This window comes from Glossina fuscipes, unplaced genomic scaffold (assembly GCF_014805625.2).
Source record: "Glossina fuscipes isolate IAEA_lab_2018 unplaced genomic scaffold, Yale_Gfus_2 155, whole genome shotgun sequence".
NCBI lineage: Eukaryota > Metazoa > Arthropoda > Insecta > Diptera > Glossinidae > Glossina > Glossina fuscipes.
The window spans coordinates 823171-838884 of NW_023998498.1; the positions used below are offsets into that span (position 1 = coordinate 823171).

At 36.2% G+C, this 15714-nt stretch overlaps 1 protein-coding gene across 6 annotated transcripts in view; it reads left to right on the top strand.

The window, feature by feature from the left end:
* The first annotated feature begins 718 nt into the window (after positions 1-718).
* LOC119641586 overlaps positions 719-15714 on the top strand; it is a 44897-nt gene continuing 29901 nt past the window's right edge. For 2 of the 6 annotated variants that reach the window (XR_005247857.1, XM_038040345.1), the window contains exons 1-5: positions 722-4310; positions 6879-7087; positions 9245-9505; positions 9590-9904; positions 12416-12553. Coding sequence is in view for 5 of the 6 variants with exons in the window: in XM_038040345.1 (XP_037896273.1) it covers positions 3232-4310; positions 6879-7087; positions 9245-9505; positions 9590-9904; positions 12416-12553 (2002 nt within the window). In the remaining variant the exon portion in view is untranslated. Of the gene's footprint in view, positions 4311-6878; positions 7088-9244; positions 9506-9589; positions 9905-12415; positions 12554-15714 lie in introns of all 6 variants that reach the window. The other 4 variants (XM_038040347.1, XM_038040344.1, XM_038040343.1 and 1 more) reach the window with 4 other exon arrangements.

Consider the following 15714-nt stretch of genomic DNA (forward strand, 5'->3'; position numbering starts at 1 on the left):
GGCTATCTTTACCTATGTTTACCTAACACCCAAGCTGTTAAAAGTACAAATACTTAAAACTGCCTGCTTTCAGCAGCATTTCGCCTTAACAGACTGTGTAAACGGTACAAATCACAACTGCAACAGTGGAGAGAGAAAAAGAGTCAGCTTTAGGCAAAGACAATGTTATGCTTGTATTCAAAATTGACGGGGAAAGAAAAGGTTTAGATGGCTTGAATATATCCCCCAGAGTTAATTGTTTCACAATAACGAGGATAATGCAGTTAATAAAAATTCACTTAATTAAATGTTGTCGAATAAGTTAAGCGGTGGTTTAGCACAGCAACGTGCAAAAATTGTCAACTGTGAACTCTGACAAACTATCGCATGCCCTAAGGGGATCAAGGCTATGAATGAATAAACCTCACTCACTGTTCATTGGCTTCATTGGCATATTTTGCAAGTTTATTGTTTTAATTAAATAAATTGGAAACGAAATGAAACCTAAAAGTAAAAAAAAAATATATATAAAAAGGAATTAATATATAAATATATTTTCCTACTGTTTTTTCTTTTATTTACTTTTTTGTATGTGTTGGTTGAAAACGCTTCTTTTACTGCTCTTGTGGTTTTTGTTGTTGTTATATTTAAATGAAAATTGCGGTTTAAACGAAAACAACTTTTATCTATAATATCGTGTGGTACTCAACCACAAAGCAGCGTACTGCCCTATCATTGTCGGAATGTGCCCGAATGTATGCGTGTGTTGTCTACATAGTTTATCAGCAGCCGCTTTTTCATACATGTGCTATATATATACCTATGCATAAAAGTATGTATGTATGTATGTATGTGCGTATATACGCATGTACGCAGTAGTTTGGCAGCAGACAGAAAAGCATACGTGAAAACATGCAAGAGATTTTTTGTTTTTATGTTGTTGCTCTCCGCTTTTTTTTTTGCATATGCATATAGTCAAGCGTGAGGAGGCAAAAAATCTTCGTAAAAGACTAGACGTGGCCGCAAACATAGGCGTGTAAGGATATAGGCGTACATAAATACAAGCACGCTTCTGCAGACTCAAAAGCGCAGAGAGGCGGGCGGGCATATTTGTATGTTCAACAGTGCGTGATTATGGAAATTCGTTCCATGTATGAGGAGGGCTGCCTTCATTGTGCATTTGTATGCATGCTTGCCTGTATCTATTCAAAGTTATGCATGTGTTTGTGCCAGTAGGTATGAAAGCAACATTTTGAGAGTTTTGTTTTCTTTTTACTCGCCATCGGAAAATAAGAATATATTAATTTTATCAGTTCGCTTGTAACATCCACAAGTCTTATATCATTGTAGATCATAATGTAGACTTTTTTCGTTGTACCTAAAAGTGCTCTTCGCCTTCAATGCAGGGTTTATTAATTAAAATATTTTATTTTGGGAAGGAAAGGGAAAACTTACAAACAAGAAAATCCAATTTCTAAATTTAAAAAAAAGTCCCTAGTGAATTGTTTTCTTTTTCTCACAAACGGCGTAAAGGCACTTCCTTGAGAAAAGGCGTAGTCAGGCGCCTGCAATAATAGGAAATAAAAACTGAAAAATTCGAAGTTTCATCAAAGCTTTCATCTTTTCATCTGCAGAAACTTTAACATGTCACTCAACACGTTTTCTAGGATGGCATACGAATGCTGAATGGTTCCTGATCGATCCATGTGGCCGGCGGTCAATGCGGTGTCGGTAACAAAGTTTGAATCGTGCATCTGTCTCCGTAAGGGCTACTGTGCGTGTATTTCCTGAGTGTGATTGTCTGCGGCGTGTTTGTTGGATAGAGAGTGCAAAGTCCCCATCACGCCCGAACTAGCTAGACTTAAGATGACACGTACGTTCATCCGATACAAGGTCCATGCGTCTGACCTTTCGACTATATTAGTATAATATATTTTTAGCTCGCATAAAAGTGGCAGCCTATGCCAGTCACATTGCAGAAAAGTGTCTGACTTTGACTAGATGAATAAAAATACTACTTTCTATTGCACTAAAGTGGTCGCAGTACATGTTTAAAAGTACATAAAAAAAATTTGTTTTGACATGAGCGCCCTTATCGCACCACTAATCAGACTGCGGCTTTGTATCCAGACTAATGGACCAAACATTTTCTAAAAATTTAACTTGAAGTCTTATGACGGTCCGTAGAATGAAAATAGTTCTAGATATGGAAAGAAGCTTAAAGGAGCTCAGATACACATGAGAAACATGGTTTCGAGTAAAATGATTTTAAAGTTTCAATTGCCAGGAAACATTTGCTTTACCTCATAGATTTGATTTAACAGCTTTGAAGACCTCTATGGTCGTATCAGGATTTTATTTAAAATTTTTTCATCATGAATTACTTTCTGTGCCTGGCAAGTTATCCTGTACTCATCGAATACCAAATACGAGTAAGACTTCACAACTATTATGCTGCCAAAATAAAAATTCTGGGTGGTTTAAAGTTAACGACCAAGTCAAATTCACTCGGAGGGCAGAGTCTTATCAAGAGCACGCAAACTAAATGAAACTTGCGATGTCACAAATCGCACGACTAATATAATATATCGTTAAGTTTTTATGGCGCCTAAAAGAGATTGAAAAAAATCTTAGACTCACATCAGATGGTGGGTAACCAGAATTCGCTGCAAGGCGAATGATCTTAATTTTTTTTTGTACTCTGTAAACCCCTTATTTAATTTTCACAGGCAGTCAAAAAAGAATTCAAAATATGTTAGTGAAGGTCTTAACGCTTCTTTCCAAAAAAATTTAAAAAAAACAAATAATTTGACATTTTAAGGATTCTTGGTTTTTTGAAGGCGTTGTGGCTTCCTTTTTTTTTTGGTAACATTTGTTGAATTTCATTTATGTATTTCGCTTGTTTTCTTGCTATTTAATGTTCTTTCGTCTTTTATTGATTTATGTTTAACACAGTTGTTTACTTTAACTTCGCTCTCCCTCTGTGTCTCTCTCTCTCTCTCCCTCCCTTCCCACTCACAACCGCTCATAGTTCTCTTTCTTGAATACTCGGCTTGTGTTCCTCATGTTATGGACTAATGATGGCCGAGTGTGTGCGTATTTGTGTGTGCGAACTATGCATCAACTTTTGTTTTCCTTTTCTTTTCCGCTGTTTTCTTTTTTTTCCCTTCTTTTTTGCCGTAGTTCAAATATTCATGAAATCCAACCGAAAAAGTTCTAAATAATAAACGACTAGAAACACACTACAGCCACATGAAGAAAATTCTTTTGAAAAAAAAAACTATACATCAGCATGAAGCTTGCTTACGTACCTACAAACAAAGAAAAACGAAAAACATACTTACACACACGCACAGATATACATGTATATATAGGTATACAATAAATATATATGTAAAAGGTTATTTGTGGAATAGAGCAGAGAGAAAGAGAAAAAGAAAGAAAATGTTTGTGGCCATAAATCAAATGGGACACAGTGCCAAAAAACATAAAAAAGAGATGAAAAAACATGAAAATAATATAATAATGCCAACGGGTATAGCTGTGACGGAACAGCAGATAACCGAACCGGCATCTGCAACAAACCAACAAATATCAGCAACAAAAACAAAACAGCAACAATATCTAAGTGAGAGTAGTACAGCTGATGCAACAATAACAACAACAACAAAAAAGGCAGCAATATCACAAGCAAGGGTAACAGCTTTTCTATCACGACCACCAGTACTGCTTGAAACGAAATTTAAAAATTGGGAATGTAATTTACAAAACGACCGGAAACATGCGGATAACAAACAACAGCAGCAACAAAACGAAACCGTAACTAAAACAGCGTACCCATCAAATAACCAACATATGCTTTCAACTGATGTCTATCGCAACTGTAAGGTACTGCGCGACGGCCAACCAACTATCATACCAACCACCACCTTAACCTCACTTTCAACGGTATATCTATATTTGGGTATCCTGACGCTAGCATTGGCATCGCTATCTGTACTATTTTATTCGCATGTCTCCTCCGCCTCAGTCAACTGCCACAATACAAAATTATATTCAACAACAACCACAACAAAACAGCATATGCCAACTGCTGCTGTTGCTGGTGCTGGTGCTGCTGCTGCTGCTGCTGCTGCTGCTGAGTATCGTGAAAAATTTCATCAGGAATTGCTTGCCTCAGAAACTATACTAAGGACGATGATAGAGAATATCATATTACAGCAGGCAATTGCCGGCAAAAGAGAACACTTACAAATTGGCAAATCAATAACAGAGCAGCAGCAAGACAACGCGGTGCGGAGGAATACAAAAGAGAATAATGAAATTGAAAGGTAAAAATAATTAGATTAATGCTTGCAACTGTAAGGAAAATGTCTTTTCATTCAAGAATATCTAATACGGTTAAATAATTTGTTTAAGTAAAAGCAGTTACATTTTCTTAAGAAAGAATCTCATCTCAGCTTATTTTGAACATAAGCATTTTAAAATAAGTGCTTTACTATACGTATATATATACCTGCATAGAGACGGAAACTCAGTTCGCGATTTCTTCTAAGTTGTTAGCTGAGCTTATGAGTGAACTGACGCTTACCATCGTTCCCATACAAAATTCTTCGGATTTTTGCGCTATTTGTTTATCATTTCTAACCTATAGAAGAGAAATTCTTTCTGACTAACCCGGTCGGCACAAACGTCTACTGGGGAAAACCATCAGATCTCAAGAACTTCTTCGTGATATGCACTTAGAACATTCTAAACAAGTGAGAATATTACAGTCGGACAAGACCGACCATATATACCCTACAGCAATTCGCCCAGTATAAGTATTTGCTTGACACCAAAAATGACACACTTTTCATGAAAGCCTGCACATTAAAGGATGCCCAAAGCATCACATGGCGTAGTATAAATTTAACAAACTTAATTTTTTTCCTAAAAATTTTACTATTTTTCAATTTCCTTCATAAAAAAGGGAATATTAGACCCTCTGCCCATATAATGACTTGCTGCTCCCCTGTATTTGTTGCGGTGTAAAAAATAGATATATATGGTCTTTCTCTCTCTCTCTCTTCGTTAAATTGCTTCTATGGAGCAGTTTTCCCGAAAAAGTATTAATGATTAAACCTTCTTCTAAGCTTGTCGCTATTCATGAGAAATCTGATATGGACCGTAATCAAAGAAAAACCATGTGATTCAAATTTGGTCTACATAATTTTTATGTCAAATTACTATCATGAACAAATCTTCATCATAAAGCAGTAACAAATAGGGCTTTTTGGCATGGGAGGGCTTACATTTCCTGACAATTCTTATATACGGTGGTATCCAAAAAATAGACCTACGTGATCCAAATTCGGTGAGATTTATTCGTTTGTCAATTTACTGTCATGAGACAATTTTTACCACGAACTATTGAAAGTTAGATCTCTAAACTCTAAATTCGTATTAACAGAGTAAAACAAGTATTCAATTTTCTTACGCCACAATAATTTTCAGTTTAAATGTTTTTCCTTTCAGTTCAATAAAAATTGGTCCAAAACTCGTTACTTCACGATAACAGCAGGCGTCATTTTAGTTTGCACATATATGAAAAAATATGAATATTTAATTATACGAATTAATTTATGTTTACATACGTAGCAAAGGTTTTCTCAGTCACTTATTTCTTTGATATCATTTAATTACTTAACAATATAAACAAAAAAAAAAAAAAAAAAAAAAAATTGAAGACCTTTGCTTCAATTCCAATCATTTCCGTCGTTCCAAATGTTTCCACTTTCAAGTCAAACGTAGACACAAATACTAGAACGTCGTTTCTCCTCCTTTCCTCCTTAAATATTACCCAGTTTCTTAGATTGATATTGTATACGACCTTGGTAACTATTTGTAGCATATTCTACGTCTTTATCCGCTTTAGCTTTTTAACATTCTTCAAAACAAATTCTTTCCAATTTTGTTAGCGTCGGTTCTTTAGCTATTCAGGGCAGACTTAAACATGTTTTTATCCATCTAATCTGTTGATAGAAATTAAAAATACAAAACTATTAAATATTTTCTACAATTTTTTTAAATATGTTTAAGTCATTCATATGACCGGTCGTCATTCTCTTATATGAAATAAGAAATATACGTTCAACTTTGCTGTAATATATGGATACTCAGTTGCATATCTATTTCTGTTTCTGTTGGTATTGCTGTTTTTGATGACACTTTCATAACCAATTGTTCGTTTTTATAGCAAAATTTTCTGGGTCGCCTTACATCATGCCCTCTATGTGTCTTATTATGTATGCAGGAAAGGTTAACATATTGTGAACTTTCACAAGATATACAATTTAAATTTTATTACTTGCAATAAATAAGATCATCGGAGATGAATTCAATGGTATTAAATATGATGAAATCATATTCTTGTTCTCTTATAACACAATAGAAGAAAGCGATATGTATTAAATGTTATGATTGCAAGTAAAAAGAAAATAATATAGAGCAAGTTGTCTAAAATAATACATACAAGCATATGTACATAAATATATGTGCACACGCGCACGCACATATTTACGCATATGCACCTACAGTATATGTATATATATACATTGTTTATGGATATAAGTATATATAGTGTTTATATGCATATATATATATATATATATATATATGGATATAAGTATATATAGCATATATATATATATATATATACGCATACATATACTCACGTTGCGTGTACTAATAGGTACTAGCATACACATATCTTAATAATATAACATAGAGTATACATAAGCAGAAAAGTTTCTTTTAAACAAATTTCTTTACTCTGCTTTTTTATTTTTTTTTTTAGGTTTTTGTTATTTCTTATGATTAGATTTTATATGAGTATTTATGTGTTTTTTGGATTGTAGAACGAGCACTTTCAAGACAGCCCATACTCTACCGGAAAATGATTATAACACTACAAGAAAACCGGAGAGAACAGAAACTGAATATAATGACAAGTACAATAACAACAACAGCAAGTACAATTATAACAGCCATTATGCAGCTTCCAAGACAATAGTATTGCAGCAAAGGCAACGTCGAGATATCTCTTCATCTCCGTCATCCATGCACGGTAAGTAAGTAAGTGAATGCGGCCAGGCAACAAAAGCCAATGTAAAAGTAAGCTAGCGAACCAGCCAACCAACGAATCAACCCAGTAGCAACACTCAATAGTTAGAAACAACTTTTATTCAGCCAACAGCCAACAAACCAATTCATATTGTTCACAATATAGATATAAGAAGTTGTTGCTGCTTTGTTGTTTGTATTGAAGTTGCTCTAGCAAGTAAGCAATGAAATACGGAGAACAATTTAAAAATTCAGAAGAAAAAACACTTAGTGTAAAAGTTATTCGGGAGCTAAATCATTGGAGTAAATAATTGTTGTACCAGAGACCTTAAAATAAATGAAACTTTTCCTTTTATAAGTGAAAGAAAATATATTTTAACTGCTTGGTAAAATAGGAAAAGAAAATCATTTAAATTTTATTCTTTCTGCATTAATGATGTCAGTGACGATCGCCACGAAATTAATTGAAAACGTATTGTCGTTATGGATGTTCTTCTTGCTTATGGCTTTCGTTTTCGAACTTATTCATCAAAGACATCCTAATGTTTTCGCGATATAAAAAAAAATAGAATAAATAAAATAAATTAAATATTTTCGTTAGTGAAAACTAAAGTTCAGTGATTCAAGTTCCTTCCTTCCTTTACAATCTACAGAAACAAAAGAATTACAAAATTTAGGAAGCCGATGCCAAAGTTAGCCCACATCTAAATTCCTTCAATAAAACACATTTTTATTGGTTATATCTTGCAAAACAACTATCGGAAATCATCTTTTTAAATATTGCCCTTGTTCACTCTAATAGTTACATGCGAATTCTGAACTGATTATTATTATTATAATAAATTTTTTTTGAGCCGAAAGCCTGTGTTGCTAGTGCTCAATGTCTTTTTTTTAGTCTAAGAATTCAATTCATTAGTCTAAAATTAAAATAATAACAATAATAATAATATAATAAATTTAGCCAAAGAAATAAACTCTAAGACTATGCCCTTAAAACACTACCAGCTATCGCCTATGGGCTTAAATTTTTTGATTATTTCATAATGCATTTTCAAAAAACATAGGCCCTGTGTATATATTATGCTCATGTATAGCTTCTTCGCATATACAAATTAATTTGAGCTGTAAACAAAAACAATACCTTATAAATTAGTGTCATATGATGCTGCTCAAACACGCCAATACATAATAGTTGAAGGCCGTTAGACGAATGTGAAAACCATCTTCGAGATGAAAAGATTGTTTTCATCAATTAATTTTGACAGAAATAGCTGAGGACTCGTGATAGGTCTCGTGAAGACCTTCACTATTTTTGTCTTGGGTATGATATACTTTTCTTTATAAAGCAATTGCGTCTTCTTCAAAAGAACAGTGTCTTTCTCCACGCTTGTCTCATCGAGCAAGAACTGTGTTTCTTAAATGTTGTTTCATGGAACTTTACTTCCAGAACCTCTGGAGCAAATAATCTAAATCAAAAAATCCAAGAGAAGAGAGAAAGAAAAATATCTACTAAAATATCTTTCTATGACTTAATTAACCGTTGACATAGGCGCATAAGAGCACTGCTTCAAACTGATCTTCAAAGCAGCAAAGCAGAAACTCTCAAAACAGTTGTTTATTGAAAATTTCTTGACTTTTCGACGATAGATTAAACGGAATAAAAATAAGATAAGATGGATGAATAAAAACTGCAATTACAAGCCCCGCGAGAGTTCTTCAGAAAATGTACAGTTGCTATTAATAATATTAGCTTGAATTTCTGCGTCCATCTCTTTAATTGATGTACAATTTGCCTTGAGGTAATTTTAATGAGAACCACGCAACGTTGCCAAGTTTCATAAGGTTGACATTTAACGAACATCAAAAGATAAAAAGGCCGTAAATTTTTGCAATAATAATATAATGAAGAAACTAATAGAAAACGTTTCCCTGTGCCCAGTTTATCAGTCTATCTTAGCGACACCGTAATAACCATATGTACAAGACATATTTGAGTTTATGGTTTGCGTGACTCAATAGCTGCTTTGTTTTATAACATAATTGGTATCAGAGTATTTTTGATGATGGTGTTTTCTGTTACGATTCACGATCCGTCATAGCGCCGAAATATACATCTGTGTCTGCCTTCTTAAAACTATTTTTTTTTTTTTCATTTTTAAAGCGGATCCCTTTATTGAATTTTTCACACCAAATCATCGCAAAGTTTTAGAAGAGCAAGATATAGAAATTCGTAAGCGAACTGGTCTAAAAGGAGCTGCACCTGATGGCGATGAATGGATCTATTTAAACACATATTGTCGTGTACCGGAGAAAATTATTACGGGCTTTTGCAAAAGTACCCAAGAATATTGTCCGCCCGGTCCGCAAGGATTACTTGGACCCGTGGGGCCGAAAGGCCCAACAGGACCACCTGGTTTACCTGGTATGCATCTGGTTGTAAAAGTTTACAACTATTCAAATAGTTAAGTTTCAATATTTTACGCATTTATAATGATAATCGTTTTAGGCATACCGGGTCCAAAAGGCAACCGCGGTGACGTTGGACTGCCGGGACCAACGGGTATAGATGGACCTATGGGTTTGCGAGGGCCAAAGGGTGATATCGGAATACCTGGACGACCCGGTTTAGACGGTAGAGATGGCGTACCGGGAGAACCGGGCTTGGATGGTGTGCCTGGCAGGGCCGGTGCTGATGGTATTCCTGGTAAAGATGGTCTCCCTGGGCGTGATGGTAAAGACGGTCAGCATGGTAAAGATGGCAAAGACGGTGCACCAGGTCCAAAAGGCTCGCAAGGTCCACCTGGTGAGAGAGGTCTTAAAGGTAAACATTTTCAAATGCAATTTAAAGCCAGTAACAGTATTATCAAGCAAACCTCTAACAAGCGCTAATTTTTCTATGAAATTTGGATGTAATATGGCAAAAGAGAGAAATATTTATAGCTATAATCCGATTGTATGCTGCTGGCGTCCGTAGCATTAATATAATGCAAAATTTATTTAAGTTCTTTTTCAATTATGGGTATTTTCTTGTTTTTTTTTGGACGAAATTGTACTCATTTTGAAACGTGTGAGGAAAAGCTAAATATCTATTCGTAGGTTTTCATTTATATTTTTAGGACCGTAAGCATTATATATGGAGGACAGACCATATATATGTATGGTTGACATACCTAAATACAATAACAAATTTGTAATGTGTATCTCTCTGTCCTAAAAACGGACTTGAAAACAGTGAAAGTAAAGATATTAGAACCACGTCAGCATTGTACATTATATATTGAGATACAGAAAATTAAGCACGAATATTATAGCCGGTCAAAGCTGCCAATTACTTTCCTTACTCCACTTCGCTTAGTACAGCGACTAGCTCGTTTTGGTACACATTTATGCATGCAAAGCCATAATTTTCATGAAAACCCCTATACTGGAATTTTAGGTTTTCTCGCCATGTTAGACTTTGCAGTTCGTGATAGCGCCTATATATGTTGAGGACTAAAAAAAATAAACCTTTTTGATCCAAATTCCCTGCCATTAATTTGTTTGCTGAACAGCTATTATGAATTAATCTTCATGGTAAAATAATACAAATGAAACCTTTTTCCGAAGCGCTTCCTACTCCTGAGATGTCTTATATGGAGTGCGGCCAAGAAATAGAGATATGTTGTTGAAATTTGGTTTTCTTATTTTTTTTTTTTTTAACTACCATCATGAACAAAATTTCATCACAAAAGAATTAAAAATTAGGCTTTTTTGGTATACAAGAGTTGACGTTTTATGAGAATTCCTATCTACGGAAATATCCAAAAAATAGACCTACGTGGTCCAAATTCGTTCAATTTGTCAATTTGTTATTATGAACCAACTTTCATTGCGAAGAATTGGAAATTGAACTTTCTCATCATATAAGGCTTCAGTTTCCGTAGGCACGGTTATATGAAAAGGGGTTCAAAAAATTGTCACTGCCGGTCCAAATTTCTCACACCAATTTAGAATACTACTAGAAATACTATTACTCCGCCAATTTTGCCAAGACATTGCGAACATTGCATATTTTTCCACACAACGGCTTTTAAGAATGGGGCGCTATCTGGGAAGTAGTCGAAAAAGTGGACCAACCCAAACCATTTTCTGTAGCGTTCACCCTTCAGCCACAAGAGCTCAATCTAAAAAATTCCATCAAAATATGTCGAAAATTGTTATCTGCAAGTTGAACACAAGGTGGACTGACAGAAAGATGTACAGACAAGCTTCGATAAATTCGGAAAGTGATTACGACTTGATCACTATAATAAAAGGTTGATCTTTCTCAAGTCCTTCTGGGTATTGCGTAGACAAGCACAAACTTAACATATCACTTGTGGTGCAGGTCATGGCACCACTATTCAGAGAGTAGTGTAGTTAATTTGCTTGCTTCACTTTTTGTACGATAGCCAGTCTGTGATAAAATCTGAAGACTACAAAAAATATCGTAAAAAAGTTTTTGTAGTTCATACTTTAAGACTAACTGAATTAGATCAATCAATTTTTAATGGTTTCACATATTTAACACATTTTTCTTCTAGCAAAAGAAGAACACGAAAACTTCATTTTCTTAAAAGACAAAGAAATTTTTGTTTTCATTTATTTATTTATTTTTTGCTTACTTGCTGTTTATTTTTTGTTGTTTGTTGTAAGGCTTATGTAGAATTGACCGAATGGCAAAGTTTTCTTTCTATTTGCTTTTTTTCTCCTATTTTCTTTTACTAGTAGCTGTGTAAATGTTTAAGTAAAGAAGACAAACAAAATTTTATGCTCTAACTCACACTGTCTACCCTTTTTAAAGTGCCCTTCAACCCTTCATTTCCCATAGTCATGTTGTTCAAGTCCTTTGAACTGTTATTCTGAAAGTGGAAATTTTTTTCACTTGAGTTACAATTAAGTTGCTTTAGTTGAGTTACATATACACACAAACATATATATATATATATATACATATACGTATATGTATATATACATGCCCTAAAGATGAAAACGCACACACACGTACATTTATTTGATTCGACAATTTTAGTATTTATGTTTTTTACAGTTGATGGACCATGATTAATAGTAGTGTGATTAATGAGTACAGCAAGAAGCAAAAGAGAAAACGTAAACAGCATAGAAGTATCGCCAAAACTATATTATGACTTTTTAATGATGTAAAATACTTAAGGGAAGCAACTAAAAAACTAAAAGTCAAGTTCTCCATGACACGGCAACGTAAAGTGTGATTTTCTTATTTACGAATAAAATACAAGTTTTAATATAAACTGGAAAATTAAATTTCTTCTTTTTCTGTTGTACATTGCAGGCATCGCGGGGCAACGTGGTAGACCTGGTAAATCCGGAGCTGACGGTATACCTGGGATTCCGGGTATAAATGCTTGGAAAGTGCAACTGCAAAATGGCTCCTATTCTCATGACTTATTAATACCGCCCTCAATCACAGGTAAGCGAAGTCGCAAATTTTTACTCCGTTTACATATTTAATTTTTTAGTATATTATTATATGTTAAAGAAGCTGGTATAGAGAGCAGTTGTTAGGTATATATTCGTTTTGTCATTCCGTTTGCATTTTCCAACAAGGCTTTAACGATTAAGAAATCACTCAGAAACCTTATCTATCCGTAGTCGAGGCAAGATCCTAAATGAGCGATATCCCTTCTTTTATATTCAAAAGCTTTTTAAGTTAACTATGTCCCATTGATAACCATTTGCAATTTTTCTAATAAGATAAGTATATCATCACGTTAAAATTGCTGTGATTTGTAATGCCATCAAGTGAACGCTTCTTCTTAAGTCAACTTGACACTATTAAGATAATTGTGAAGGTAGCGGAGCAATGCTAGTCAATTGAACCAGGTCCGCATTAAAGTGTGGATGCATTAAAACTTCTTAACCAAGCTCTCTCAATTTTTGCCGAGTCATTAGAGTTGCGTGTAGTGTTGTTTGTGTGGCGCAAGTGTTTTGCTATCGACAAAATCTGTGCTGTAAGAGCAGACAGTAGCTTGGCCGGGTAGGAGCAATCTATGACACACAATTACCTCTAATTGCGCAAAATGCAAAGCGTTCCCTTAGATGGGGTCAATCCGGACCTTGTGTCTCTTTGTGCGTCATTCATCTCAGAACGACCCCGTTTTCACAAACAACGTGTGGCCTACTTTTCATCATCCTCCTTGTCAATCAATGACCTTATTTCGTTTAATTACTTCAGCCCCGAATTGGCAAATTAAAGGTCCACCTATTAACTTTTCCACTGTTCAGATATGTGGGGGTAAAAGCCTGAGACAGTTCTTCCGCAGCGAGTTAATTAGTTCATGCCTTCTACAATTTTTTGGAAAGTTTCATCGACTTTGGCTGTCTAGAGCAGGGAACGCTTTAACGTGATTTCCAGAGCACAAACGAAGAAACCTCTTGTGTGCTGCTAATGTTAACGAAACATTTCCGTTGCAAACAACAGGAATTTTTTCACGCATTTACAACGAATCTAAGCGTACTCGCACAAGTACGGCAAGTAAACAAACTATGATTATCACATCACTCAAGAACTCTCCAGTTTGGTATCTGGTCAGTTTAGACGGCTTTCACTGATTGCTGTCACCTCAACTGGCTGCCGGTTTGACTCAGGGGTGTAGTAATGAGTGCTTGTTTAATCCATCGTCACATGACAAAATCATTTTTATTTCACTTGAATAGCGGCAAGCAGTGCTTTGAATCATCTACAGAGCTTTCATTGAGTACATTAAGCCTCGGAAATTCGGCTTCCAGATGCTTGTTAGCCAGGATTTCGTCGTGTTCCTGTATATTGGCGACTAGCATGCCATCAACTTCGGAGCACGCTTCTTCCTTTGTTAGCGTTAGGTCGCTTAGGCATGCTTGGCAGTTTAGCTGCTCACGGATGTATTGGGCTATTCCATAGCCTGTGAGCAGCCTAAAGTATTCCGCCTCGTTAACGGTCAGACGATTGGCAGCTACTTTGAACGGTACCCCATTCAAATCGTAAGGCATGAACTCATCCTCGGCCTGGGCTGGTGTTGTGTAATCCAGCTTTTCAATGAGCTCGTAATCGTCATCAGTGCTGGATCCGTCTCCCCAAAATTCTAGTTGTTGTTTCATTAGGCGGGTGTCCAGCTTCATTATATTTTCCACCTGTCTTGTTTTAGTTCTCTTGCCTGGCGCCATCTTACAGAAAAATCTCTCCAAAAGGTCTTGGCTTACCCTGTAGGCGTGTATGGTTATGCCAGGGTAAGCCTCCAGCAGGCCATCCATTATTTCCATGAATTTGTCGATGGTTTGCAAGGTGAACTTAGTTGCCTTTTCTGTTTCGAAGTTAGCATTTATACAGGTTTTCACTTTTGTCAGCACCGCCTTCTGCCCTTCCCATTGGGCGCTGCATATTTCGCCTGTGTGTATGACTTCGCAGAATTCAGTCAGAGAAGCGATAACCTTGCAAGTGCGTAAGTCTTGTTCTTTATGGATAATTTTTCTCCGCACAGCGACGTTTAAGTTTGCCACTGTTGCGGGAGTGAATAGCTGCACACAGTTTTTTACATGTTGTCCAGAAGTGTTGATCAAGCATGCACCTCTTCTCTTCAAGTAATTTGAAGTGCTGAGTTTTCTCGCATGCGCCCTAGTGACGACGGAAATGTCGAACAGGTTGCTGTTTGCCATCAGCCAGTAAATGCTGCATATTAGGTGTACGTAGTCGGTCAGATAGTATATTTTATAAATGGTGCCGTCCGCTCGCTTTCGTTTATAAGTTCCGTTTCGAAACTTTCCCAATGTGTGCAGGTTTGGGTTGCTCCTGTCGCAGACTACCGCTTTAACTTCCAGGCCGGCCTCCTCTGCGATACCTAAGCATCTGTCCAGTTCGTCTGGAGCTCCATTATAGTTGGTTATGGGAGTGGCGCTGATCAATATATTGAAGCTTGTCAGCAGGCTACGTACAGCGAAGAAGAGTACTGTGCGGTACTCTTCCGTTCTTGTAATTTTTCCGCAGTTGTTGTAGCCGCAACCGTACAATATATCCTCGGTCCGAGAATATCTCATCTTGCCGCTGGTGTACACTTCGTCGAAGTGTAGCTGAACAACTTTGTCGTGAGGACTTAACCTCCCTACGACCTCCCGCAGCGCCTCGATATCCACTGTGAATTTCAGTTCACCTCGTTGAACAATTTCACTATTCTCTGTCTGCGCCTCCACGTTCGCTGCGTCATCAGCTTCTTGCATTTTGTGGCCACTTCCATTTTGGTCTGCAGCGGGAGCAAGGCGTCTCATCTTTTCTCTTCGCGCTGCTTCCGCCGATGTGCTTGGTCCCTCGTCGTATATCCGTGAACGGTTTCTGATATTATATCTACGCCTATTGGGGCTTCTTACGGCTAATGTTGATCTCTGAGTGTCCTGATCTGTCCGTTCCTCCGTCTGTATATTCATTTGTTCGTCCGTCTGTACGTCCATTTGTACGTTAGTCTGTACGTTTGTACATTTTTTGATTTGTTCTGTCTCATTTTCATCAAAACCCAAGAATATAGAGTGACTGTACTCAGAAATATTGTCAATCATATCGATTGGCTCAGAAATTTCTGGTTCAATGATCATGATTGGCTCAGA